The sequence below is a fragment of the Typopeltis vanoorti genome, chromosome 3, assembly GCF_054136105.1.
Source record: "Typopeltis vanoorti isolate ZY-2024b chromosome 3, IOZ_Tvanoo_1.0, whole genome shotgun sequence".
NCBI lineage: Eukaryota > Metazoa > Arthropoda > Arachnida > Uropygi > Thelyphonidae > Typopeltis > Typopeltis vanoorti.
The window spans coordinates 148,234,923-148,261,630 of NC_143551.1; the positions used below are offsets into that span (position 1 = coordinate 148,234,923).

A 26,708-nucleotide genomic window follows, 5' to 3' on the forward strand; every position below is an offset into this window, starting at 1 on the left:
CTCTACTCCATATTCCAAAGACCACTGACAACTCTTTTTGAATCTTCTTTGGATCCTTTCTAACATATCCTCATCACCATGAAAACCAAATCTCTGCACATTAATCCATATGAGACCTGATCATGGCCTTATACAATGACATCATAACCTTTTTATATCTGCATGTCAGGGTCCTCTGCATCATTGCCATTATCTGATGTGATGTCTTCACACCTTGCACAATGTGGCCCCTGAATTTCATGTACTTGTCCACCAAACACTCCCAGATCTCTCATCTCCTCTACCTCCTTTAAAGTTTCCCCACCAAGTGTATACTTTGCATCCCATTGTTGCTTACTAAATTTCAAAACCTTACACTTTGCAACATAATATATTCACATCCTCCTGTAAGACCATAATATCTGCTTCATTTTGTATTGCTCTCCCCAATTTTGCATCATCTGCAAACAGCTGCATATCACCAATTAAATCCATCCCAATGCCATTAATATACAAATTGAACAACAATGGTCCCAAAACTGAGCACTGCCCTACACCACTGGTGACATTCTTCTTTTGGGATACTGCATCTCAGAAGTCTGTTATCCATACCTATCTGTTTCAATTTATATAACAGCTTGTCGTGTGACAGTTTATCAAAAGTTTTGCAAAATCTAAGTATACCACTTTATATGCATCTCCCTTGTCCAAGACATTTGTCATCTTTCTAGTACATAAGTTAGTTATAGATGATCTCCCTTTAACAAACTCATGTTAATAACCACTGAGAATACTGCTGTATCTCACCAATCTCTCTCTCTCTCTATAGTACCTTCACAACTCCAGATATATAGATTGGTCTACAATTTGAAGCCACAGTCTTTTCACCACCTTTATGCAGTGGAACAACTTTACCCTTCTTTCCACTCCCTTGGAACTTGTGCTGTTGTAAGACTTATTAAACAGGCATGCCAATGCTACTGCTAATTCCCTGGAACATTCCTTAGGATACGTGGTAATATGTCATCAAATGCTATCATCTTATTGACATCAAGGTTATTTATTTCCTCAAACACCTTCTGCCGACTCACAATTAAGCCATCCTCTCCTATGCCCTCATAAGTTTCTCATGATTTCACCCTGATGAGGATGAAACACTCTTATAAATTGATCACTGAATACCTTAACAATGTCTTCTCCATCAGGTACTATTCTACAATTTTCATCCATTAACATCATCTTACCATAATCATTCTTCTTTCTACTTACCACATATATAAAAACTCTAGGGATTGTCTTTGTCTAATTTGCTAATTTCTGCTCTTATTGCACTTTTGTTGTGCCTTACTGAGTCACTCCTGGCTTGTTCTTTATATTCTTCATGTAACTGATTATTATCATTATTCATCTTGTAATGCCTCCTTTTCCAGATTTCGTGCTTTTCCACATTCATCCATTTTACATCTACTTTATTCAGTCGTTTGACCTTCAAAATACATTCAACATTGATGCTGTTATGTATTTCTTTGTCAGTTCCCAAGCAGCATTTATTACCTTACTGCTGAACTCCTCATTCCATGGTACAGCTCCATGCTGTCTCCTAACTTTGTCATAATCACCAGCCTTGTGCTTCCACATATATCCTTTCATCACAGAAGTCCACATATAGCTAGCCACAACCCTTCTGATCACTTCATCATCACTCTCACCAATTGGAGGAAAGTGCAAACCCTCACTCACAGTTACATCCTCTGATGAAATGATCTGATCAAAAACTCTCGATTCTTGTGTACCCACCTTTACATGCTGCTTGAGACAATTGTCATTCAAGAATCCAAATTCATTTTTCTTCTTCCCAGATACTATCTCTTCATTCCAATCTATCGCCATAATTAAAATTGCCCATAATATCACCCTTCCCTTGTTCACTAACTCATGTTTCTATTTTCACCACAACACCATATTCCCTGGCCTATAGCAACATCCAATTAAATATGTTTTCCTATCAACCTCCACCTTACACCACACCATCTCATATACCTTGCCTCTGTTTTCCTCTTTCACGTCTACCTTATGTGGACATAATTCCCCTACGATCATCAGCAGCACTCCCCCCCCCCCTTCTTTCCTTGGGAAAAACACTGTACTCTTCCATTTCTATTCCTGTTAGGATATCATCTTCAATTCAACCATCTTTTACTTATTCCAATGATTTTGGAGTGAATAAACTCAGTGAAACCATTTCATCTCCATTATTTCTGATATTTCTGGTATATTAAGACTTTTTAGCTCTATTTCTTTTTGTTCTCCCATATTCTTCATGAAATCTGCTCGTTTTTTTTTATTATTTGCTCTTCCAATTTTTCCAATGTCTTCCTCTTGGCCTTTTTTTTTTTTTTTTTTTTCCACACATTCTTGACTTCAGGTATTTAGGACTTTAGGTCTTGTCCCTAACAGTTTGAAATATTTCCTATACTTATTGTTCCTTATCTATTGCAACAAGTAGTTGTTCTCTGAAGATGCTGATTAAGAAGCCAGTGAAATATTAGCCACTTAACAGATAACTTTTCTTATTTTTCTTATTATTTATTGTTTCGGTATGCTGTATTACCATGAAACAAACAGATTGATGTCATCTACATAAAATAGCATGGCCAGACTATTGGTCTCAATGTGGCAGGGTTTGATTTTGCTTTTTATTGTAGGTGTTTTATATAGAAAATGACTGTGGAGGGTAGGAACCAAATGCAGCCCGTTTAGTTGTTTGTATATTTTTCCTTTCCATGTAAAATAACCTGAATGTGTGGTGACTTTCATCATCATTAACAACTACTCCAACAGAAACTGCCATGTCAGACAGATTAGAGCTCTATTTCTTTTTTGTCCTCACATATCCTTTCTTCATGAAATCTGCTTTTATTTTCTTTTGTTTGCTCTTCCAACTTTTCCACAGTCTTCCTCTTGGCCTTTTCTTCATTATTAAGAATGCATTCTTAATATTCTTTTTGAATTCATTCTCATTATATCCAAACTTTTTAACATAAGAGTTGATAAGCAGTTCAACACTTTCTAGTCCTGAAGCATTCCTAATTCTATTTTTCCTTGCTTTTGTCAGTACTGACCTCTCAAAACTTTCATTTTCATTGCTTATATTCTACCTTTTTTTTATGTCTTCATGTCTCTATTGCCAAAGACAAATTGGACAATTAAGACTTGCCCATTAAGTCTAACACCATTATTTGATACACACTTTCTTACTCACTAGTTCTGTGTCACACTGTTTTATTTGTCTGGTTTCTTTTGTAGCTCTTCTTCTGATTATTCCAAATCACACCACCTGCAAACACAGCTGTTTCTCTTTTTTGATTCTTAACAGTATCTGGAACGTGCCTTGGGGTAGTCTACCCCCATGCTGGTCCCAATCCCAGATAAATAAGAAGGATTGGGCAGAGGGTTAATCACCATAAAAGTTTCCCATCAGGGAATTTTTATGGGAAAAGGTGACTATCAAGGTTGAAGTAATTTTATTATAGATTTTTGCTCGCCACTCCAACTATAAGAAAAGAAAAACCACAGAATTACAAGGTTTACACCTTGCAATTCTGTTTTTTTTTTTTTTTTTTTCTGATGCCAGCTGTTTCAAATTTTGATTTCATTCTAATGCAAAAAAATCTAAATCCGTCATGAATTTGAAAAATTCAAATATTAGGTGAGAAATGTAGCTTGATTATGTCAAGGATCTCTGTCATTGGTTGATTGTAATATGTGAATTATTGAGTTTTTTAATGTTAAAGTTTTGAAATGAGTATAATTTTTAATAAAGGAAGGAGAAGTTGCATGTGAGTAGAGTAAACGGTTTTGATAAATGTTTGCTAAATTTCTGTATACAACCAGTTTCTATGGATTGTGGGTCAATAAAAAAAATCTTTTTTAATTTTTGCATCTCATATTCCTAGTAACTCATCTCTTAAATACTGAAACATTTTACCATTCTTATTTAAAGCCTGATTTCTCATAAGATTGAGTTTAATGTGATGCAGTGGCAAAAATACTCTTTCAGGCTTCACAAGGTAGGATGTGAAGCATTTCTCTCCTAGCACTTAACTTTGTTAAAAGAACCATTTTTTGTTTCTCACAGTGGTGGTCTTTAGCCCAACTATTTCACTCACATAAAAAGTAATAGTTTTTCATGATGCAAGTATCACATCCATTAAAAGCACTGTGACTTTTTGGTCACCACAAATGTTCCACCTACATTCATTGTCATTAACATATTTAAGAAATAAAGCCTTATTCTCATATGATTCTGTGATATAGATAATTGTATGCTATATTAAATAGAGAGATATTTATTTCCATCATATAGAAACATGCTCTTCAAAAGCTTCTATCTACACACAAATATTGTTGTTGTCATGTTTTCTTCCCACCATGTTAATCCATTAACACCTGTTAAAACACAAGAACCATCACTTATAGAAAAAATAATTCTAAAATTTGCTAAGACTTTCAGAATTAGCTGATCTTCATGCCATTGTTTGAGGAGGTTCCAATTTTGCAGTCCACCATAAGATTTCATTTATGTTTTTGTACAATCCAGTCTCTCACAGGATCATTAATTTCTAATAGGGTCATTAATTTTTTTTTTTTGTTTCCTATCCACAAACGTCAACATGGAGCACATTAATACTGCATGTGTGCATGCGCGAGCTGGTGTTTTTTTCTATTTTTTATTTTTTCCTAGTTTTTATTACATTTTGTAATTTTTTTTGTTTTGCATTACTTTTTTGTAACTTTTTTCAAGCCACTTCAGGCCTCTAGTAAGTGAGACGATTGTTTCATGCCAAACAATGATATTCATCTCCCACTTGCAGTTACAAACAGTGCCTATGGTTGGATTCAAACCCATAGCCTGTTGGTTGGAGAGCAGATATACCAACCATTCGGCCAACCAGACTGTCAGATAAGGCATTCCAATTAGCTGATGGCTAACAACTATGTTAGCCATCAGCTAATTTTCCTTTGTCTCCAGGATGCCTGGAGACAAAGGAAACGCAGGTCCTCTTCTTTCTACCACAAGTACAACTCATATGCTTTATGAAACAAGCAGTCATATGAGTGCTTGTTTCACAGATTTTAATATCAGTTTCCCTGTTCCCCCTCCCCATCCTCAGCACATACACACAGAGCAAAAATGAATCTACATTGTTCAAACACAAGATGTTGCATAACTGCATCCTTCAGTGATCAAAATCATACAGTTTCTGTGCAACAAGTGAGCAACTATACCAAAGGTGTACTCCATAAAATCACTCTGAATATTAATAACATTAGTAAAAAGTACATGTTTAATCATGTGGACTTAAAACTATATATGACACTCAAGAGTGGTGGTTGTACCTCTCCCTATTCTTGCTTTTCATGGCAGTGTAATCAAGGCATAAGAACAAAACTATTTTATCAGTGGACAGTGACAACAGCACATGCCCACAGTATGTGTCACATGATTTGACAATGTAATCCTTGTGCATCTGCATGCTCGAGAAAGAGAGAGAGAGTGTGTGCTAACTTTGAATTGATTTTATGAAACCCACTACTGCTGACTCGCTGAAAAAGGTATTTACTTGTGTAAATGGGTGATGAACAACTCAGATAGCTATTTTTTAAATTCAGTACATAAAATGATGTCAAAATCACTTAACTTCCACAAGGCAAATTTTAGCATAGTATATTGTAATATTCTAATTTGCCTAGAACAATATTCTGTTTTTGAGCATAATTGTAACAAGTATATCTCTCTCTCTCCACAGGAAGTGTATATTTATGCATTAATATTTTCCCTTTTTTTTTTCCTCTCATAGGATAAGCACCATAATGGAAGTACTTTGCTGATTTAATTGAGGTAGTAGCACAGGGAAAGATGTTCCTTCTATTTGAATAACGACATATGTAAATATATATTTCGTATCACTCATATTACCTTCAAAATATCTAGATATCATTAATTCAGTTGCTTTATAGAAGCATGGCCGAAAAACATGACAATGTGTCTCGTCATTCTTTATCTTGTGGACAGCCTCGATGCTTTAGACCACGACCAGTTAGTGAAAGTGATCCGATTTCTGATGGTTCTATGAACTTTTCCATTTCATCATTTCCAAAAGAAGCATTAGAAGTAATGAATCTGATGAGGCGGCATCAAAAGCTGTGTGATGTAGAAATTCATGTTGCTAGTGAAATATTCCATGCTCATAAAATTGTCCTTGCAGCTGCTAGCCCATATTTTAAGGTATGGAATTTGTTGCTTTATAGTTAGAATTTATTTTTAAGGTCTCTAATAAAACATTGCGTGCAGTTCTTAAAAAATAAAAAATAAATAAAAAAGCTTTTAAAAAGCACTTTATTTGGAATTAAAATTTAATTCAGGAGGATAGCAAACTAAGCAAATTAACATTTGTACTATGAAACTTCAAAAAGAATGCACAGGACTTTTTGTAATGGCTGCCTTTTATTAACTTTCAGTAGTCTGAAGTCATTTTCACTGTTTTGGATTTTCAATGGCTAAGTGCATGCTGAAGATTGGTAGTTTAAAATCATACTTATTAAAAAAAAAAAAAGTTTAAAGGGCTACATTTGAAATTAAATCTCATTCAAGGATAAAATTATCCATATGTTATAGTTAGTCAGATTTCAGTCATGATAAAGATTACTTGAGTTCTGCATGACACATTATTTTTTATTTGAAGCTAACTGTTACTTTGACTCTTTGGATATATTATTATTATTTCGTGATACCTCCAAGGAGTTGAAAGACTCGTTGAGGGAGGGTGCCTACTCTACAACTCTCCATCTCCACCACTTCCATCTGTCACTATCATCTATGCCATCTACTGTCCACCACCAGCAGTAGTATTTTTTTGTCTGTAAATTGCACGTCCTGAAGGCCGATTTCTCTGTATGCGGGATGAAAAACCCGAGTTTCCAGGAGGAAAACCCTGCTATCTCCATATGATATTGACTAACTCACCTTCAGTTGAAAAAAACACATATAAAGATTCCTTCCGTCACGACAAGAATCGAACTTAGGCCTTTTCCAATCAAAGGAAAAGGGAGAAAATCACCTCCATGGCACAATTGGAAGAACTGTCACTCTTCCAATTGCACTACAGAGGCAATTTGCAAGTGTATACTTGCAAATCACCTCTGTAGTGCACTTACAGTATACTTGTAAGTATACTGTAAGTGTTATTAAATGAAGGCTTTTATGGCAAAATGAATTTAATGGAAAACAAAAATGGTCAAATTTAAAATATTTGGATTCAATTAAAGGCAATATTTTGTCCAGATTACAAGGAAAGACTGTGATCAGCACAACATTACTTCCTAAGACAAAGGACTGCAGATTTTGGTGGGAGTTCTGTATTCTTAAAACATGACTAGTATCATGATTAGTCCATCTGGGCATTTTGATTTGTTAAACTGGCTGAGTAGCGTCTTCCATATTTTTGACAGCAGTGCTGTTTAGGATGGTGAGGGGATGTTTTCTACTGTGATTGCTGATTTTATTAATAGTTATTGACTTTTTCATTATGCAGTATGGTGACATGCAATAAGGTGGTTTGTTCCTTACCAAATTAAGAGCCTCTGATGGTCTCTAAGACCATTACCCACCATTCCTTTTCTCCAGCTGTACACATGACCAAGTTCACTTTCACATTGTCCCTTTTGTTCAGGATGTGATGATTCATACCTTTTGTGGACTTCAGAAGATATGAATTTCAAAAAGACATTACTTTTAAGAAATAATACAGTAAATCAGGTCTAGCAGAGAGGGGGGTCCATATCCTGTAGCCCTTTCATTTAATAAGTCCAACATAATGGACTTACTTTGCTGATTTAATTGAGGTAGTAGCACAGGGAAAGATGTTCCTTCTATTTGAATAATGACATATGTAAATATATATTTCGTATCACTCATATTCCCTTCAAAATATCTAGATATCATTAATTCAGTTGCTTTATAGAAGCATGGCCGAAAAACTTGTAGGATGAAATAATGGAATTTGAACCTACTTTATCTTAATCTGACCAGTGTTATTGTCTTCTATTAAATCCACATCATATCTATTAACGAACACTTGTCTTTATTTACATTTAATGAGTCTTTTAATGCCACTTTTAATATTTGCTCCAAATTGAAAGCTTACATACACAAGCACAAACAGCATATTTCAAAAATGAATTTCTAAGATGTTCTGAGTTTCTACCTGGTCTCTGAGCAGAACCATTTAGTTTGAAAAAGTCTTGTGGTCAGAAGTAGTTCTGAAAAATAATTTATACTAAAAATGACATTTCGGAACTCTGAAGTTTCATGGTACTAATATTAGTTTGCTTGTTGACTAATTTTATATTTCCTAAAATAAATTAAAATATTACTAATTTTATGAAGAGCCAAAGGCTTCAATTCAGCGACGTGAAATTATTTAAGTTAAGGGATATTACATCCCATATTGTTTCATAACTGAATTAAGAAACTCAAAGAGTTTCATGTCATGCCGAATATAGGAACTATATAAAGTTCGGCGAGTCCAAGCTCACCACCTTACCGGCCATTATGGATCAAATACGCATCCTCATACGCTTCGTATCCATCATATATTTCAATGCAATATCAATGGTATTACAATTTTAATATGCACTTCGCATCCATGATAATCTTAACATCTATAGATGTCTTGGCCGGTAGCGTGGAAGTGCTTACACTTGTACTCACCGAACTTTATATAGTTTCTATATTCGGCATGAAACTCTTTGAGTTTCTTAATTCGGCTATGAAACAATATGGGATGTAATATCCCTTAACTTAAAATATTACTTTAATAACCTCATTAATTATTCAGGAGTTATTTCTAATAATTAGCATTTGAATTATTCAAATTATTGTTCAGAATATTACATTAAGCTTTTATTTGGTAGTATTTTAAATATGCCAGTTGTGCTTGGATACATGCAGCACTGCTTTCAAGCCACTCTTGTGATGCTTACCAAATCATGCTAGAATTTTTCTTTTCTGAGATTAATGTTCATTTCATCTCAGCAGTCAAACTAGAACTATTTATTTATGGTGCAGCAGAAATCTTCATTATTTTGACAAGTGGTGCAGCATTGACTATAAGTATAGGCTATAAGGTGGTCACAATATGTTAGCAATTTCAGTTTCATTTTGAAGAAGTTTTTGATCATGAGGTATCTTTGAATGTGTTGTAATTGCATTCAGTTCTACAACTACTTAAGGATGATCTTGAGTCAGAATGTATCCTGGCACAAGGTCAGTTTAAATTTTTATATTCAAGTTAAATGGGCTGACCTGGTTGACTGAGTGATTAGTATATCCTCTCTCCATCCAAGAGGCTGCTGGTTCATATTCCATTAAGAGCATGAATGTTTGTGATTGTCCTACTAACTCTTGGTGGGAAAGGACATCTGTGACCCTACCACTACTTTCTTGCAGAGCTCTAGCCCACTCTCAAAGTGAGAAATACTTCCAAACCAAACCCAGTGAGTTATGGGAGTAACCATATACCATCAAAATGACGTTATATAACTAAAATAAATCAAGTTCTGTCACTACTTGCTTACTTTATTTAGGACAGAATGAAGTAATGTTCACTGCAGTAACAATTGCCACAGTAAAGAAGAATAAATAAATAGCAGAAACACACATTTTTCATTGAGAGTGTGGTGAATAACATCTCAGATTGATCCAGGAGGTATTTTGTGATAATTCCTTTTTAGTAGGGTATATATATATTTTTCAATTCTGTGTTATTCACTTCTCTCTGATAAAAGCTATGTCTACTACTGCAAGATTCTCCCATTCTACTTACAATTATAATAACTGAATTAACTCACGAAAAATATTCAGTTATTAGTAGAATTTTCGCCCGAGTATCACAGGCATCATCATTACAAGTACAAAGACAAATTAAAAAATAACTAACATATTCACAAGGTGTCACCTAAGTAGCTAAAGTAAGATAACTAAAAATGGTCCTTAAATTCTCTAAACTTATTTTTAAAAAAAAACTATATATATATATATATGAAGTTAGGAAAGATTAACTGACTTATAGAGTACTATCTCCCACAAAGGGGATAGACATAGACTAGTGCTTCCCAAACTTATGGATGTCAAGGCCCCCTTTGGAAAAATTAAAATATTTCACGATCCCCATCAAAAAAAAATCGTAATGTAGACATATATTATAATATTTATTGTATTTATATTCAATACAATTTATATTCAAGATTTTGCGTTTGTAATCTTTTTTGTGTTTCTCATCAATACCTTTGAAATGAAACTTATATGAATAAGCATATATTTAGTAATATTCATCAATCGCCGAAATATGCAAGAAGCAAAATTTGTGAATGTGTGATATTTTCCGTTAAATATAAAAAAGAACAAAAAAGAAATAATAAAGAATAAAAATTAAATATGTTTCAAAATTTTAAGATAAAAATAAATCTACTTAGTCTTAAAACATTTTAGATTTGTTTTCATTATTTCACTGCCCCCGTCAACAAAACTTACGGCCCACAGTTTGGGAAGCACTGACGTAGACCATTGGATCTGTTTAAGTTAGGGGAGTGAAGTAATGTTTCACCTGTTTCTTTGTAAAGTCGTTCCACGAGAAACCGACTTTTGTGAATGCCTTTTGTCTTGTTCCAATGAACTCTATGTCTGGTGTTGATGGCAAGCTCTGCAAGTCCAGACTGTTCAGGTTCAAGGTACTGAATATATGCTTATTTACTTCTATTCTAGCTAAACTAGAAGTAGAAGTAAATTTACTTCTTGCTTATTTACTTCTAGCTAAACTAGAAGTAAATTAGCAGTTAGCCTTTCTAGATCCCTTAATTCTTCGCCATCCAGATGGTAACCTACAATTCACAGTCTATAGGAAGGAGACTCATACAGGGGCTATTACATCCATGCTGAATCACATCACCATGCCAGTCAAAAGGCAGGTACTATAAAACACTAGTTCATCGAGCCCACTCCTTTTGTTCTTCAGAAGAACTATTACAGAAAGAATTGCAATATATTAATTCCTTCTTCTTATCCAGTGGATATAAGAATCCCATAAAAAGAGCATTGAGTGGTCGAATTTCAGCATCCTCTTCAAAGAAGAAATAACGCATATACCTATCTCCTATGTGCAAGGTGTTAGCGAACGCATAGCTAAAGTGTTAAAACCACTAAATATTTGTGTTGTCTTTCGACCCATCAGAAAAATCTCAACATTCCTCACATCTCCAAAGGACAAGCTCCTACATCTCAGCTATCCAGGTGTCTACCACATTGTCTTCTCTTGTGGGTTATCATATTTTGAACAAACAGGAAGATCTGCTATTTTCTGGTTAGAAGAACACAAGTCGTATATTCAGTACCTTGGATTCAGTTCTGGATAGTCTGAACTCGCAGAGCATGCCATCAACACTAGACATAGAGTTCATTGGAACAAGACAAAAGTCAATTACAAAAGTCGGTTCCTCATGGAACGACTTTACAAAGAAACATATGAAACATTACCACACTCCTCTAACTTAAACAGATCTGATGGTCTACGTCAGGAGTGTTCAACCCGCTGATCGCAAAGCGATTTTTGGTCGATCTCTTGTGTATTCCTCCTTACTTACAAATTTAATTAAAACTGAAAACATAATATTTTATTTATCATTATTTTGTGTTATTTTTAATTCGCTTTAAGTGCATTGCTATTGTTTATTTATTTTTCGTTAAAATTGTCAAATCAGTAATTTTCTTATAAGTCCTGGTAAATGAATTAATTTGAATCAGTGGAAGTCAAACAATGAGCCGAGTGAATACGATGATAAGCAAAGTGTAAAAACTCGATTGTAGCTTAAATATTAAATATGCCAAAGCACATTACATCGATTTTTTATTTAGGTTAAGTCCCATGTGAATACTGTAAAAAAGTAAACTTTGTTTGTCTCGGTATAGTGTGCATTAGATGTTTTTTTGTAAAAACTCTTTTGAAGTTAACTGTATATACTGCTTTAATAAGAATATGTTAGAGTATTAAAAACAAAGGCAATGTTTCTGTCGCCGAAGCTGTACATGGCAGCATTAGAAAGATTGTTATTGAAACTTGTATGTATGAGAAAGGCTTGCAGGCTCTAAGTGTAAACATCTCCGAAGTCAGTCAGAAAGAGTTCAAACAACTTTCTGATGGCCGGCAACTTACAATCAAAAGAAAGCGGAGGAGAACAAAAAGCGTTTCGAACTTGAAACTTAAGATGAAAGACTCATACCGATTCTTTGGGAGTTGCCGAACTTCATGTGAGGTCTCAGAGGAGGCCTAATAAAAAGGGACTGAAGCAAGCAGATGGGGTCCTGGGTCCAGAATTGCTGTCAGAGAAGAGGCCACCCAGTCCAGAGTCGCCATCAGAGAGACTGCCCTGATCCACGTTGCTTCAGACAGGAGTTTCCCGCTTCCAGAAAGGAGCTTCTCGGTTCAAGACATCGCTAGAGAGAGACTACTTCTAGGTTGCAGACAAGGTTTCAAATTGCCAAAAGGAAGAGTTCCAATTGCCGGAGGAAAGTTTCCAGGCCAGGTTAATATCAGAAATTCACCAGTGTGTTGTGTTTTCATTACAATTTGATGACTTCACTGATATTGCTCAGTTAATGGTATTTATTCGCATGGTATTTCAAGATTATTCAAGTAAAGAACTTTTGAAAATTATACCATTATTGAGAAGGACTAGGGGAGAAGACATTTTTTCGGCATTTGATGAATTTGTGAAACAACACAAACTTCTGCTTTTTAAAATTGTGTCTATTACTACTGATTGTGCTCCTGCAATGATAGGTAATAAATCAGGCTTCATTTTATTATGTAAAAACGATGACAAATATCCAGATTTTTTAACGTACTACTGTATTGTTCACCAACAAGTGCTGTGTAATAAAAGAATAAACACAAAAGGTGTTTTGGATATTAAATTTAAAATTGTAGATTCTGTTCGAGGAAAAGCCCTGCAACGTTGGTTATTTAAATTACAGGCAGATGATGATAGGAAACGTCTGTTGTACAATAATGTTCGCTGGCTCAGCAGAAGTCAATTTTTAGAAAGATTTCTTGTATTAATTAACGATATAAAAAATTTTCTTGATGAAAAAGGATATATTTATCCACAATTGAGTGATAAAAGATGGTTGTTATACTTATCATTTTTAGTAGATTTCTGTACGAAATTAAGCAATTTAAATTTAGAGTTACAAAGTAGAGATAAAAATTTAATTGACATGTTAAGTTCAATAAAAACTTTCCAACAATATTTACTTTTATTAAAGAAAAATATAAATGACTGCGAATTTAGACATCTCCCATATTTATAAAAATTTTTTGAACAAAATCAAGAAATGCTTCGCTATGATTTAAAAGAATTTATTCGTGAAATATAATTAGTTGAGGAAGAAATAAATTCAACATTTAAAGATTTTAATAAAACTGAATTGATTGTATCTTTTATCAATAATCCATTTCAAGAAAACTTGAACATCACAGAAATTTCAAATAAAATTAGTGGGCTGTTTGATATATACCAAGCTGAAGTAGAACTTGAGATAATAAACATTCAGAATAGGTTACATTTAAAATCAATAAACAATGAAGTCACTTGGAAGTATGCACATGAAAAATTCCCAATATTAACTGATATTGTGTGAAAAATTCCGATAAAAGATCGGATTGGATTGACATAATTGTCAGAATCTGCTTTTTCAAATATGACCATCATAAAAAATCAATTAAGAAACCAAATTACAAATGATCATTTGGATGATTGTCTGCGATTGGCCACTTCTTCATATCAATTTGACTATGAAAATATTACGAGGTCCAAACAATGCCAAATTTCACATTAACTTCTTTTTTTTTTTTTTTTTTTTTTTTTTTTTTTTTTTTTTTTTTTTTTTAAATCAACCAGCATTTCCTGTTACTTGTGAGTTTGTAATCAATCTGTTGTTTTTTCTAACTTTGGTTTTCCAAAATAGAGAAATAAATATTTTATACCAATATATTTGTTTTTTTTTTTAGTGTATTAAAATAATTAAAACTGATAAATAAATTTTTAAATACACAAAGTTTTTTGTTGTGTATTTTTTTTAGTTGTTTATTTGTGCGTAATCAGATATCAGGTTGTGGGAACGTGATCTATATAAGAGAGTAGATCGGTGAATAACTTATAAGAGAGTACATCGGCGAATAACTTATTATAGAAAAGTAGCTCGCGTAGTAAAAAAGGTTGAACACCAGTGGTCTATGTCTATCTCCTTTGTATGAGATAGTACTCTGTAAATCAGCTAATCTTTCCTAACTTTTGTAATTGTATACACACACACACACACACACACACATATATATATATATATATATATATATATATATATAGATTTTTTTAAAAAATAAGTTTAGAAAATTTATGGGCCGTTTTTAGTCATCTTACTTTAGCTACTTAGGTGGTGCCTTGTGAATATGTCAGTTATTGTTTAATTAGCCTTTGTACTTGTACTGATGATGCCTGTGATACTCAGGCAAAAATTCTACTAATAATTGAATATTTTACGTGAATTAAATCTGTTATTATATTTGTAAGTAATGTGTCTACTCATGGTATTTCCTTAATGAAACTTATTCTCCCATTTTTTGAGGTGGTCCAGTTTTAAAAATTCTTTCTCCTAAATTGAGCTTACTTGGAGGTGTACAAACAATTGATAATACTAGCAATATTTATCAATTCCGCATGAAAACTCTCTAGTGTAGGATAGGGCTAGTGTACTTCAGTGCTGAAAGAGAGTGAGTAGGAACTGTGTACCAGGTAGCACCCACTGCTTATCCCTTCTAAATTAAACATTTTTTTCTGTAAAGGTCTCATTTGAAAATTTTGGAGATGCATATTTTGCTATAAATCTCTGCAGTCATAGCTTTCATTTGAGATCTGTTAGAGAGAGAGAGAGAGAGAGAGTGTGTGTGTGTGTGAGTGAGTGAGTGAGAATTCTTAATATCATATTATTATCATCAAATTCTTGCTACGCAGCCTCAAGGGGTATACAGGATATTATGGCAGTACAACATGAAAAAAATAATAATAATAAGTTACATAGTTACTACCCTTCTATCAGTAATTTTCCTCCAAATTAATCTGTCATCTGCCTAGACTCCAGTATTATTAGATCTTGCATTTCTGTCTTTTAAGGCACTTCTGATTGTATTAATCCAGCTAGATCTTGGTCTCTTTTTCCTGCCATTCTTGCAAAAAGTATTTGTTTTGTTAACCTTTCCTCTCCATTCTGTTATAAGTGACCATACCACCTGAAATTAGCTCAACTCACACATCTTCCTAAATGCTAACAATGTCAAGTTCCTTCTTAATATCCTCCTTTTTTATATAATTCTGTCATTGATTCCATTGGTTCATTCAACTAATCTTTCTCAGAATTCTGATATCTGTAGTCTCCAGTCTTTGATCAAGTATTTTATTATTAATCAGCTCTCAGATCCATAAGTTAAAATTGGTTTGAGCACTGTTTTGTATATAGCTAATTTAGTGTTTTGACTAATTTCTCTCTTATTCCATATAATTTATTCAGTTGACTTTCCTACTATTATCAGTTTTGCTAATTCTGTTGACTGTTTCCATATTTATTTAATTTGCTATCTATTAGTTTTCCATGAGCCTCCATGTCTCAGCCGATATAGACGAAGCCCTTTGGGCAGAAAGACCTGCTTTTAATTTCCATCTGAACCTTTATCTGGTCTCTTTTGACTAAAGGCAAGTTAACTGGTCTCATCTGGAGGTAGAGGGTTTTTTTTACCCAAAAACTCAGATTTTTCATCCCTCCAAACAGGCAAACCAGCCTCGTCAACTCACACACATCTACAGACATAAGACATGGAATAAGGATTAATCCACCTATTTCATAGGATTTCGGTTTCGAATGCCTAGACAGTGAAGTGTGAGTCTACACGTGAGTGTAAATCAGGAGGTTCTCTATTCGCAATACAGTTGATGTTTTCAGTGTTTCTGCCATTTTCATTGTATTTTTTTATTACTGATTTTCATACCAAATTCTTACAGCAATTATTCAATTTAGTCAGAAAATCCTGTCAGTTGAATTGGATTTATTTAGGAATATAACGTCATATATCTAAAGAACTGACATTAACATCTCCAATTTTGATATCAGATTTAAGACCAGTTTTCTTCATAATATGATCCATTTAGATGATGAATAACAGTGTAGATAATGTATGAGGGTAGTCTGAAAAGTTCTCGGCCTACCAATGAAAAAACAATTTTATAATTTCAAAATTATTTTTATTTTTCAACATAATCTCCTTTAAAACTAATACATTTATTCCAGCGATGCTCCAGCACCATTATTTCGTCCTGTAGTGATTCTCAGTAAGATCTGCAAAATACCCCTCTACAGCTGCAATCACCTCTTGATTTGAGGAAAAACGCTGATCACCAAGTAAGAGTTTTATTTCGGGAAGAGATAGAAATCAGAGAGAGCCAAATCTGAGGAATAGGGCAGATGTTCCAACAATTCATAGTGCAGATCCCTTAATTTTCCCATTGCCAAAACACCTTTGTGGGCAGGTGCATTGTCCTGATGAAAGATGATTTTTGTCTTCTGCAAACCAGGTCTTTTCTCATGAATTTTTTTGTCTAGTCTGGTTAAAAGATCGGAATAATATTCCCCAGTTATTGTTTTACCATTTTCAACAAAATGTCTTTAGCATCCCAAAACACGATGCCATGACCTATCCTGCTGATGGAACCGACTTTGTCTTCTTTGGCGCTGAATAACCAGCTTCTGTCCACTGTTTTGACTGCTGTTTGGATTCTAGTGTGTAATGGTGAATCCAAGCCTCATCCATAATAATAAATCGATGCACAAAATCAGTTTTATTCTTGTTAAAATGCTCCAAGCACTGTTCAGAGATTTTCATGCGAGTGCGTTTTTGACCTGTGACCTGTGAGCAAGCATGGCACCCATCTTGTGCAAAGCTTTTTCATTTGCAATTCTTCATGCAAAATATATCCTATACATTCTTTTGAAATGCCTATAGTCTCAGCATTTCACACTCTTTGACTCACTCATCCAATACCATATCGTGCACTTGATCAATGATTTCTGGTGGTGTTACACTTTTTGGACGTCCTTTACATAGATCATCTTCAAGGCTGGTATGGCCACGTTTAAACTCGGCAGCCCATTTCTTAATTGTCAAAAACAAAGGAGAAGAGTGTCCATAAACTTTTATGAACTTCTAATGAATTTCTTTTGGCATTAAACCTTCTTTTTACAAAGAATTTTATAACTGCACGATACTCAATTTCAAGGATACAGACAACACTTTTTCTTCAGACAGCTGTATAAAACAAACTATTTGATAGAATCACTTGTAATTTCACTTGGATGCTTATGACAGATGTACCAACTTAGAAAAAAGTTCTTGGTCGAGGCCGAGAACTTTTCAGACCACTCATGTATATCCTTGTCTCACACCCGATTTAACATCAAACCATCTTCCTGTACCTTCTTTAATTCTAACTGCTGACTCTCAACTCAAATATATACTATTGCTTGATATAATAAGCCATATAACTGTAGTATATTGGACAGCTTTTCTCTTGCAAGTTTTCATATGCCTTTTTCAAATCTACAAAATCTTAAATACATATTCTTGTTATATTCCCACACCTTCTCAACTGTTTGTCTTAAAGTGAAAACATGATCCTAACAACCTCTTTTTGACCTGAACTCAGCTTGTTGTTCTCCAAGCTTTCCTTCCACATTTTTTTTTTTTTTGGCTTTGTCTCAAGTATATTTGCATAAATCTTACTAGGAACACTCGATAGGAAAATTCTTCAGGAATTTTCACATTCAATTTTTTTAAAGATATGATTACTATGAGTACTCTGCTCCAATCAAGTGGAATTGGACCCTATGACCAGGCCTTCTGAAGTATGCAAGGGTACATTGTAAAATTTTTATACCTCTATAATTGATCATTTCTGGTCAGATATAATCTATTCCAGCTGCTTTTCCATATTTCAGGTTTTTGATGACTTTTTTCTAATCATATATTGATATATATTCCTGATTGCATTTTTGTTGTGTGTTTCTACAACTGTGCTGTGCTGTAACTGCTTGTATTATTTAGTATTCTCTCAAAGTAATTACTCCAGACATCTGGAATATCTTCAGTGTTCATGTCTTTGTTTGTCATGATCTTTGTTTCATTATCCAATACTCTTTTCTCCATTTCTAAGCTGTTCAATAGCTTCCAGAATATTTTGACACTTTCTTATAATTATTTTCTCTGTTCTTACATAAGTTTTCCCATACTTTTGCTGGAATAGTTTTACGTGGGGCTTCTCTTTCTTTGTTTGTATTCCCTGAGATCACAAGCTGGCTGATTTGCTAGGAACTTTTGATATGCTTCCTTCTTATTCTTGATTGTCTCTTTAACTTTCTGAGTCCACCATAGAGTTCTGATTTTTGTCTCCTTGCAGACAACCTCACCTCATGCCTCTCTGGCTGAATCAATTAATGTTTTCTTCAAGATTGGCCAATGAATCTCCAGTGTTTGTTTCTTGTTTTTGATATTTCATTTTTTCTGAATAATGCTTGTGTATTTGAGTCAACAGTTTCACATCCGAAAGCTGAACTTTGATCTGATTTAAAACTTTCTTACACACCCTTTTCTTCAATATTAAGTGTTAAAAAATAACTTGTGAAAGAATTTTTCATTTTTTTTAATGAAAAGCATTGAAATTCATGTTGTATAAAATCTTTTTAAGAATTCTGTAATAGAAATTTCCATTTAAATCATAGGTTAAATTGAAATTTGAATTGACAGAATTGACAAGAGGTTGTTTAAAGGTGAAAAATAGATAACTGGGAAGAGACTGTTATCTAGCTTGTAAAGAATGTGGAGGAATGACTGGAGCTTTTGACACAATGTCCAGTTCTCAGTTCATTCATTATCCAGGTAGATACCTACTAATAGAGTACATTCAGTATCCATCTGGATACTGAATGAACGAAGAGATGGTCTGGAAATTCGAGACTTGGTCATTCAATTGTATTCTGTAGTACTTAAAACAAACAAACAAACATGATGAAATGTATTCAAGATACCAAGTAATTTTATATAAACTTGGTTTTTAATCCTATTTTCCAAGTAAGCAAACATACAAGTAAGTCAAGTTTGTGCCTGCACTTAGTGGAAGTCTGAGGCAACTCGTGGTAAAGGTGGATTAAGATCTGATCACTTTCCTTAGTATTTTTCCCTTAATGTAAAGCACATCCCCTTCCGGAGATGTATGATGCTATGTTAAAGGCAATGGTCACTACCCATACCGGTTTTGACCTTTATTGAGGTCTCGTCAGTGGGAGCCAGACATGACAATGCTAAGGTTGAAGTAATGCAGAGCTTATGAATTTTACCTAAACAAGTTGCCACAAGGTGCTTTGACCTTATTAAATAAAATCTCAGGATGAGAGATCACTAGATCATCTTCTTTGCACTTGAGAATGATGAAGCTGGTGTTCAAGACATTGGTCAGGTGTAAAAATCGAATCATTTGAGCACCACAAGGCTCCCATTATTTAGGGAACCTAAAAACTTCTAAATATAATCAGTTAACAGTACTCTACTAAGTAGTAAATTACTGTATATTTAATATACAGTACATCGGCAGCATTAAGATAGCACTTGTTGTCACTACTCAATATATGTGAACAAGGAGACAAACAAAATGCATTGTGTTTATAGGCAGGACATCAATAGGAGCCAGACTCTGAAGGATCTGGCTCCCACTAATGAGACCTCACTGAATCGATACTGGTCTGGGTAGTGGCCTTTCCTATAATGCATAGCATTATATACATGCAAGGATGTGTGCTTTGCATTATGGCAGTTGGTTTGAAGATACCTCAGGTGCAAACTTTGTTTGCTTATATTTGGATAAAAGATTAAACAGGAATATAATTTCTTGGCAAGTTTAATTTAATTTAAACAGCAAAAAACGTTTGCATCCAGAGTTACAGAAGAACTGCATCTGATAGTGATTTTCCAATTAGTGCTATTCTAATGTCAGCTCTTTGATTTATGCGGACGATGTTATACTTCTAAATAAATCCGCTACAAGTCTGCAAGATTCCCTGACTAAATTGAATAACTGTTGTAATAGATATGGTGTGAAGGTCAGCAATAAAAAGACAAAGACAATGAAAATAGGCAGAATCATTGAAAATGTCAACTGCTTTGTGAATGGAGAACCTGTGAAACAAGTAAAACATTTCAGCTACTTAGGCATGATTTTTAGTGAAGATGGTAAATTAAATATAGAAATAGACAACAGAATCAACAAAGCTGGTATGGTAGGAAGTCAATTGAATAAATTCATATGGAATAAGAGAGAAATTAGTTGAAACATAAATTAGCTGCATACAAGACAGTGTTCAAACCAGTTTTAACTTACGGATCTGAGAGCTGGGTCAGAAGTAAAACACTTGACCAAAGACTAGAGACCGCAGATATGAGAGTCCTGAGAAAGATCAGAGGCATGAACAGATGGCATCAATGGCAGTATCATATTAAAAAGGAGGATATTAGGAAAGAACTTGACATTGTCAACATCCAGGAATGTGTTAGCAGAGCTAATCTCAGGTGGTATGGTCACTTAAACAGAATGGGCGAAGAAAGATTAGCAAAACAAGTGTTCTCTGCCAGGTTGGCAGGAAAACGACCCAGAGTAAGACCGAGATATAGGTGGATTGATACAGTACTAAGTGCCTTAGACGATAGAAATATAAGATCTGATATTGTTGGAGTCTTGGCAAGTAACAGACTGATTTGGAGGAAAATTGTAGATTTGAAGTTAGTAATGATGTAAGTTTTTCATGTAGTACTATCATATCCTGTACACCCCGTGAGGATACATGTCAGGAATTTGATGATGATGTTTTTTTAAATTGGCTGCTGATTCTAAAAAAAAAAGTCTTTCAAGTTTGTACTTGCTGTGGGGAAGCATAGTTTTTTCCCTTTGATTCTGTGCAAGGTATTCAAGGCATGGTTAGCCAGAACTGATGACTATAGTTGAGGCAACAAATGTATTTCTTGTACCTCTTCAAGGTATTTTTGGCATATTTTCCAGTTTGACCATAATATGGTAAGTTGCAAGGACACAAAATATTGTAAACACTTGGAACGGGGGGGGGGGGATCGGATCCTTGGGAGAGCAGACAAGCATAGTAAGCTTCATATGAGGTTTCAAAGCAGTGCAGAAATATTTTTTTTAAATTCTGGCTATTTTTTCTAAGGGGTCCCAGATATATGGAATAATAATAGCATTGCTGTAATTTGTATGTTGAGAAGGATGGGAGTAACCTATTTTCTTTGTCTTTTTTGGCATTGTAACCATTGAACAGGAAGGTCTGGCAAATAAAGGAGACTTCAGCTGTCAGGTTTCCCCTGACAGCTGAAGTCTCCTGGTTGGATCAGAGGATGGAGGCACTGTTGAAAGGGTTTTAATAAATGTGCTGATACATGGCATCATGTAGAACTTTAAAGAAATATAATCTCTATACTGCTTTGAAACCTCATATGAAGCTATCTGCTCCTTCCCCTCTCTCAGTTTCAGGTGTTTACAATATTCTCTGTTCTTGTAATTTATCATATTATGGTCAAACTAGATCTGCCCAATTGCCTTGAACATAAGAAATATACCGACCACATCAACTATGGTCATCAGTTCTAGCTAACCATGACTTTGGATGCCTTGTGCAGAATCAAATATTAAAAAACTACTATGCTTCTTGATAGAAATTACAAAACTTGAGTCATTTATAGAATCAGCAGCAGATTAAAAAAAAAAAACAACCTAATCTAAATATAGTCGTATTATGCTTCCCAACATTTTGGAAGCTTTAATTCTTAGGTTTCCCACTGAACAGCTAAGACTAGCTGACAGGACTCATAGAGGGCATCCCTCATAGAACTTTATGCTTCTTGACTTCTTCCATTTATTGTGTGTGTGCGTGTGCGTGCATGCATGCATGCATGCGTGTGTTATTACATCTCAGATGATGTCTCTGCTGCATTCATTCCAGTAAATCTAATTATGAGTGTAAAGCAGCATGTGAGTCTAAATATGTGTTTGTTAACTATATAAACTCTCTATAGATCTCGACTTCTATTTGAAATCAAAGTTTGCAGATTGAGATGACCTGGTCATGTGGAAAGAATGGTGAGGTGAGAATGGCTACACCTGATGGAAAATGACCTAGGGGAAAACTGAGACAACATTTAAAGAATAATCTCCAAGCAGACAGCTGAGATATGAATCCTAGATTGGACTGGGAGAGCTCAAGACTGAGAAGAGTGGAAGAAATTGGTACTTACAGCAAAGCACCTTAGAGGTTCGACAAGCTAAAGAAGAGGACATTTTTTGTTTCTCTTTTGTTTTTCAGAACAAAGGGGCACAAGATTATTTTCTTGCTATTATTACCAAGTGAACATGGAAAATAATTCATCTTTATCATAATAAATATAGGATGTTATATTCAGGCAATAATGATCAAGAAATGGAATGAGTAGTGACAGCATTCAACACCAAACATGAAGATAAACTTCTTGATTGGAAGGCAGATTCAAGTAGAGTGATGTGGGCAGACTTCAAAATGGGGAAATGGACAATGAAACTTATGTGTGGCTAAGGACCCACAGAAGATTCTTCTAAGGAAGAAGTGGAAGAATTGTTTGAGTCTTTAGAACAGGTAGCTGACATAAAGAAAATGGAATGGTTCTTGTTTGAGATCTAAACAGCAGAGTAGGAAATGAATCCCACAAGTCATATAGAAATGTTTTGGGAAAATGGAGAAAAAGGCATAGCTAATAAAAATGGTAAGCATTTGTTGGATTCTGCTACAGAAGATGGACTAGTCATTACTAACACAATGTTCTAACATAAAAATGTGCACAAGTTCACATGGAGAGAAGACACAAAAAATAAGAAAAGCCTCATTGACTACATAATTGTTTATAGTGATATGTTCATGCTGGTTCAAGAAAGAGTGTACAAAGGATTTGAAATTGGAAGTGACCGTTATTTGGTGTTAAGCAGGATAAGAGTAGATATTACATTGAAAAGAACGATACGTAAGAAAGATTTAAAAAAAGAATTAAAGTTTAGCAGATTTTACAGGTAAACTGTAGACTTGATTATACAAACATTGTTGAAGAAATTTTAAAGCAATTTGAAAACAAAAAACCAAACTTTGAAGTCTCATGGCAAACTATAAAGAAGATTTGATTGATTCAGCTACAGAGGTATAGTGGTGAAGTTGTCTGCAAGGATAGAAAAAAAGAACCCCATGATGAACACAAGAAGTTAAAGAAGTCTTGGAAAAGAAGAAACCATATATATCAAAAGTTTCTAGTAAATAAGTCAGCAGATACCTTAAGAGAACACAGAGAAAAATGCAAGAGAACTAATCTATGTGTAAAAGGAGATAAAGCAAAACTAATGGAGAGATTTTGATAAGAATATAGAAAATAAACATCAGGAAGGTGGCAAAATGTTCTAGATCCTATTAGAAAAGGTTAGAAATGAAAGAAAAAGGACTGTAAAAAGAATCAGAGATGATAAAGGTGACATGAAAACTGAAGCATCATATCAAACTTCACATCACTTGCCTTAGTATCCCACTGACGAGACTTCAATAAATATCGAAACAGGTCTGGGTAGTGACCTTTCCCATAATGCATAGCATTATACATACCTGTGAGGATATGTACTTTGTATTATGGGATGCTAAGGCAAGTGATGTTAAGTCATTAACTTCTGTATATGAGTTGCCCCAGTCCTGATTACATTTAGGTGCAAACTTTGCTTGCTTACGCTTGGATAAAAGATTAAATCAAGTATATAATTTCTTGGTATCTTTAATTTAGGCCTTTTCCATTTGAAGGGGCAACGTACCATCGTTCTTCCAATTGTGCTCGAGCGGTGCTTAAAAATTGATGCCTGCAGGTGGACCCTCCAAATATTACTAACTGTGCTCAGGTTTGCTTAACTTCACTGATCAGACAAGAATCAGTGCTTTAAAACCGATTTTTTTTTTTAAATGATTTGTTATGATTTGCTTCATAACTCATGATCATCATCAGTTTTTTTATATGTATTCTCAAGGGATGTTCAACCAGTATGAAAGCATAACATGATTAAGTTTGCATTATTATTAACCTCCTATCCACAATTTTCCTCAAAATTAGTCTATTACTTGTCAGCACATTAATCCAAAACATAATATTTTTATTTATTTATTTAATTTTATTTTATCTTATTTAATTATCACTAGAGGTCAGGCTAAGAAACAGATTAACAAACAGATTAGAGTGCAAGACATAGCTTGGTTCCCTATACAAATGTATCCTTCTGATGATGACCTCAACACAGGGGTCAAAACATCAAGTGTTATTTTATTAATAATTAGTAAAATAATCATTTCAACACGTGTGTTTTGTGTCCCTAAATTCGTAAATATGAGCACATTAACATAGTCATACATTGGTGTCCAAAACATAAGGACTAACACTATCCATGCATGAAATTCAGACAAATTTGCTTGTTGCAATTTCTATAACTGGCGTTTTGAGTAGAAAGTAGTAACAGTACAAAGTGGAAAGAGTACAAATCGCAAGCAAAGCAATTGCATGGTATCACTCAACAGAATAAAAGGCAAAAGACTGCCCAAAGTGAATTAGTTTGAACTAAGCTCTTTTGGTGAAGGAATAAAGTTGTAAACGAAGATATCTTGTAATGTCTCAAAAAATCATCTAGATGATTTCACGTGGTGAAGAATTATTGGAAAGCTTGAAGAAGGCTGCAGAATTACTGATATTGCCAGAGAGTTTGGAACCTCACATGGTTCTATCCAGGCTCTGTGCAGTTTCAAACGAATGGAATGCGTTTCAGACATTTGCTATGAGGTCACCCTCACTCTACCACAGAGCATGAAGATAGATTGTTGTTTATAACCACAAAACGTAACTGACATACCACAGCAGGTAAACTTGCAAGTCGACTTCATTCAAGTAATTCATTCAACTAACCATTCTTCTGATTGATGCACCAGAGAAGAAATATATGATTCTGCCATTCATGCCATCTGTTCACTCCTCAAATTTGTCTCTATCAGATCCGTAACTTAAAACTGGTTTGAACACTGTCTTGTATACTGCTAGTTTGGTGTATTGCCTAATTTCTCTCTTATGTCATATAAATTTATTCAGATGTCTACTTACCATACCAGAGTTGCTTATTCTGTTGTCTATTTCCAGATTTAACTTGCCATTTCCACTAAAAACTGTGCCTAAATTGCTTTCCATTCATAATACAGTTGATATATTTCACTGTTTCTGCCTATTTTCATAGTTTTGGTCTTTTTATTGCTGATTTTCATGCCAAATTTGTTAGAGCTGTTATTCTGTTTAGTTAAAGAATCCTGGAGACTTGCTCTAGATATGTTTAGAAGTACAACATCATCTGCATAAAGTTAAGCTGCATAAAATAAAGCAAAAAGCTAAGTTTGACATCTCCCATTCTAATATTAGGCCTACTGCTACTTTCTTTCATAATGCAGTCCATATAGTTGATGAAGAAGAATGGAGATAATGTACATTCTTGTCCTACTCCTGATTCAAGACGTCTCCCTGTATTTCCTTCAATTCTAACTATTGACTTACAACTTAAACGTAGACTATGTTGCTCTGTATAATGTTCCTTTTATCCTGTATAATTGTAAGGTTTTGAAAAGCTTTTCTCTGGGCACCTTGTCATATGCCTTTTCCAGATCTACAAAGCTTAAATACATATCCTTGTAATATTCCCATGATTTCTCCACTATTTATTATAAAGTGAAAATCTGATCTTTACAACCTCTATTTGGCCTGAACCATGATAGTTCTTCTCCAAGTTTCTCTTCCACAATTTTTCTCAACCTCTTTTCAAGTATGCCTGCATAAACCTTACCATTAACACTTAGTAGAAAATTTCTGCTGTAATTTTCACATTCATCTTTATTCCTTTTTTTATGGATGAGAACTTGAGAGCTATACTCCAATCATCTGGAATTTGACACCTTGTGATTAGGCCCTCTGAATTATGCAGTGCAGTGCAGCCACTACAAAACTTTTATATCCCCATATTTTGAACATTTCTTGTCAAATATCATCTACTCCATCTGTCTGGAGTAGATGATATTCGACATGCTTGAAATGCCTTACTACATTTCGAGTTTTTGATGCCTTTTTCTAGCTCAAATATTAATATGTATTCCACTTTGCATTTCTCTTGAAAATTTTCTACTGTTGTTCTTTCACCTCTTGTTTTGTTTAACAGTCTTTTAAAGTAATTACTCCAAACATCTAGGATATCCTTATCTTCAGTTTTCATATCACCTTTCTCATCTTTGATTCCTTTTGCCATACTCTTTCCTCCATTTTTTAGCTTTTTCAATAGGCTCCAGAACATTTTGACACCTCCCTAGTGTTTATGTTCTATAATCTTACCAAAATCTTCCCATTACTTTTGTTTTAGCTACTTTTACATATAGATTA

At 34.2% G+C, this 26,708-nt stretch overlaps 1 protein-coding gene across 6 annotated transcripts in view; it reads left to right on the top strand.

The window, feature by feature from the left end:
* Keap1 (kelch like ECH associated protein 1) overlaps positions 1-26,708 on the top strand; it is a 210,987-nt gene that overhangs the window by 11,259 nt on the left and 173,020 nt on the right. For all 6 annotated transcript variants that reach the window (XM_090416110.1, XM_090416111.1, XM_090416109.1 and 3 more), the window contains one exon: positions 5,841-6,268. In XM_090416110.1, coding sequence (XP_090272236.1) covers positions 6,005-6,268 — 264 coding nt within the window. In that variant the 5' untranslated portion in view covers positions 5,841-6,004. The remainder of the gene's footprint in view (positions 1-5,840; positions 6,269-26,708) is intronic.